Source organism: Colias eurytheme, chromosome 14 (assembly GCF_061535395.1).
Source record: "Colias eurytheme isolate Ceu_HAF_F1 chromosome 14, ilColEury1 Martin Lab GWU primary, whole genome shotgun sequence".
In the NCBI taxonomy this organism is placed as follows: Eukaryota; Metazoa; Arthropoda; class Insecta; order Lepidoptera; family Pieridae; genus Colias; species Colias eurytheme.
Genome location: NC_142993.1, coordinates 2,899,704 through 2,903,293, shown reverse-complemented (window position 1 = coordinate 2,903,293; position 3,590 = coordinate 2,899,704). Strand labels below are relative to the sequence as shown.

Genomic DNA, 3,590 nt, shown 5'->3' with positions numbered 1-3,590 from the left:
TCTTTTCATTTAAAGTCTAGCAAGCTATGTGTATTGTCGTTCTAAAATAGCCAGGAAAATATTTCATATCTGTCAGTCAATTGTGTAGAAATAGAACATTCATGAAACTTGCATTACCGTAATTAAGAATTAAAATTACCGTAATTAAAAATGTGCGCGTATTAACTTGTTCGCGTATCAATTTTTTTAGGAAATAAGTCATGCATATTTAAAAAAATAATAAAAATAATATAATTTGAAAAATTAAATTTTCATTAGCAAATTGCTGTCTGTACCCAAAAGCTTGATATATGGAACACACGATAACATGAAATCTCTTTCAATATTTAATCCCTCACTCCATAATCTACGTGCAAAATGCAAACATGACATGATAAAATATATTAATCGTTTCAGGATGGTGCGATTCACGTGTTTGCTTGCTTTCTTCCTCCTCGGCGCACTTCTGCTGGCGACACCAGCCACATGCTATCCCAGGATGTAAGTAATTAATATATTTAGGATTAAGAATACAGTTTTAGTAAAGTACTACTACTAGATTGAAATGCAATATAAGTATTGCTGTAGTGTAAAAATCTATCAAAACAGAAAGACGTAAATAGAGAGCTTTTTCACTTTATAACTTTAGCTTTCGTTGTGACTGAATTATAATATTAATTCAATGTTTTACTACACATGACAGTTTTTATACACATAATAATTGTTATTATACACATAATAATATTAACTTAAACCTCATCATCCAAATACTTACCTATCACAAAGAAAGCTCTTAGACTTAGCTAAAGACTTATAATGCTCATTAAATTTTCAACAAACATTTTTTGTTGAAATTTAGCGGCGTTTCGAAAGCTCTTCAATAATTCAAGAATTGACTAATTTTAAAATTAATTTTTCAGCGCTGGCAACTACTTCCTCGACGATGGACCATACGAGCCTGAAGAAATCGTGGACATGCTTAACCGCCTTGACAACTACCTCCAGCTTGAACGCAGAGTCGCTAAGTAAGTTTTTTTCCACCAAATTCAATTAAAAACTCGAAAAACAAAGAAATAAAAGATTAAATTACTGGACAATTTTTTTTGAGTAAAATCTGTTTAACGCATATTAATTGTGCTCTATCCTAATAGATAGAGCTGTTATGTTGGGCACTTTAAATTAATATTATTGTAGTTTTAATAACCTGTATTTAACCCACTTGTAAGTATTCATTAATAATATATATAATAATATCAATTTTTGTTTACAGCTACAAAGATGTAATTTCAAGGTATGTAGGTAGTCACATTATGATAACAATTTTCCGCCCACATACCTAAAACGACCCACTACAGGAAAATTCATACACCAATCTCAATATTTGGTTTGTGTTCATATTATTAATCAATGTACCTACACTATTTACACCTACACTTTCCCATCATTCTCCATTTTCTGCGCTTATTCTGTATTGTTAAAGAAAATCAACATTGATCTTCCTAACATTCTTCTACGTCTCTGGTACTACCAGATGTTTATTAAACAACCTTATATTTACAGCGAGAAGCGTGCCCTGGACCTCGGCCTGAACCGCGGCTACTCCGGCGCCCTCCACGCAAAGCACATGATGGGAGTCGCAGCCGCCAACTTCGCAGGAGGCCCCGGCAGGAGGCGACGCGACGCACACTAAAAACGCTTACATTATAGTCACATGCGTGCTGATACGACTTATTAAACTGACACTCCACTATCGTTTGTGTCAAACACAAAAAAATGCTTTTGGTTACAAACAACAATAGTATCAAACAATCGGCCTATTGCTAACGTAGTGTAATTCAAATTCCTGTATAGAGATTTAAAATTACTAATTAAACACCCTATCTATATTTCATCTATCTATCTCTTCGGTAGTGTCAGTATTTTTTGACTCAGTATTATATTGTTATACCTAGCCACGGCATAAATCGTTTCGTCTTTCCATTGTAAAAATTACGCTTTCGATGTACCTACTTTGCTTTGTTAGATAATATTATCTACTTGTAAGAAACGTTTATTTTCCTATTTAAAACGTATGTGACAAAGTTTAGTAAATAAATAATATAATTATTTGGATAAGTTACAAATCCTTCTGTCTTAAATTGTTGTCGAAATAAAGATATTCGTATTTTATATGAGTTTTTTTTTATAAATTCCCCTTCCCAAAAGGATCATATTTGTTTATATGTACATTTAAAAATATACAAAAAAGCTAGAAGCTATTATTTTCCGTCCAGTTACCAGTAGGTATATTTTTCCGAATAATAGGCCGCATTTAGGCAATAATAAAAATGACAGTAGATTTAAAATAATTCCAAATTTATTATATTACTTACATATATTAAAGAGTATTAAAAAATATGAAATTATAGTGTTTACTGTTTAGTTATGATATTTAGCGTTTGAGTTTAGCGTTTAGCTTATAAAATATATTATGATATTATGTATTCTGTGATATTAATATTATAAATTATATTATACCTACAATTTAAAACATTTCATACATAGGTAGATACTAGATACCTATAAGCGTTAAAATAATCCTTAATCTAATTTTAAATAATGGAAATAATAAATATTACATTAATGTTATCATTATTTTGAATATAAATCGTAAAATTATCTCCGCTTAGTTGGAGATTGATTTTAATCTGAAAAAAAAACTCCTCTTACATCCATGAAGCGATTTTTGATAACAATGACATCTAGTGATAACAAATAGTATTACTACAAAATCAAGTTTTGTTCTAAATTAAAACAGAAAAAATTCGCAAACAGCGCGCGCTGCGAATTACAAATACATAGTTCATGAATAATAACATAGATGGCGATAGGTACTCAATTTTAATATTTTCATAGGCATTTCTTTTTACCTGTACACGTAGTATATTATTATTAGTCTGTGCCTGTACAGTTATTTAATGTAGAATTCGTGATATTATTGATTAACGAAATACGTCATATTTGATTAATTATTGAAAATTTTCATTTCGATTTTAATGTATAAAAAATTGTATTGAACATTTTTCGGTATTTTATTGTTACGTTGTTCGGTATTTATTTCTTTAAAATTCTAATACATAATAATAAATAAGACGTCTATTACCAAAAATAACTAAATTTACACATTAATGTTACTTCTACAATAACCATAGTGGTATTTTGGCAGTGTTCATAACTCCCGTATGGTCTAGTGGCTAGGATACCTGGCTTTCACCCAGGAGGCTCGGGTTCGATTCCCGGTACGGGAAAATCCTTTTGTTTTTCTTTTTATTTTTCTTATACTATGAAATTCTGTTAACTTAACAATTTCATAATACAACATACCGTTTTAAGTTCTAATTTGATTTTGGATGCTTAAAACGCAAAAGTTCTTTTTTTAACGAAATATATAAGAAAATTTTATTGAAACAGAAGTTATGGGTTTTAAAAATTAGTAAACAAAGTTACAATTCTATTTATAAACCAACAAAAGGTAATGTCTATACAGCCATATTTATACCGTATTCTACATTCAACGCTTGCGACATCTGCTTAGCTAAAGCTGTATCAACAAAACGCGGACTAATGGTCCC

General features: G+C 30.1%; 1 protein-coding gene and 1 non-coding gene across 3 annotated transcripts; both read left to right on the top strand.

Annotated features, from left to right (window-relative positions):
• Positions 1-397: 397 nt before the first annotated feature.
• On the top strand, positions 398-2,117 carry Dh31 (diuretic hormone class 2). Of its 2 annotated transcripts, XM_090109584.1 has the most exons (4): positions 398-480; positions 900-1,004; positions 1,250-1,270; positions 1,540-2,117. In XM_090109584.1, exons 1-4 carry the CDS (start codon positions 398-400, stop codon positions 1,667-1,669), a joined length of 339 nt encoding a protein of 112 aa, XP_089965710.1. In that variant the 3' UTR covers positions 1,670-2,117. The 2 variants fall into 2 exon arrangements, with proteins under 2 accessions (XP_089965710.1, XP_089965711.1); XM_090109585.1 differs by lacking the exon at positions 1,250-1,270.
• Positions 2,118-3,194: 1,077 nt separating this feature from the next.
• On the top strand, positions 3,195-3,266 carry TRNAE-UUC (transfer RNA glutamic acid (anticodon UUC)). Its single transcript has one exon. It is a non-coding gene; the product is annotated as a tRNA-Glu (tRNA).
• The last annotated feature ends 324 nt before the right edge of the window (positions 3,267-3,590 follow it).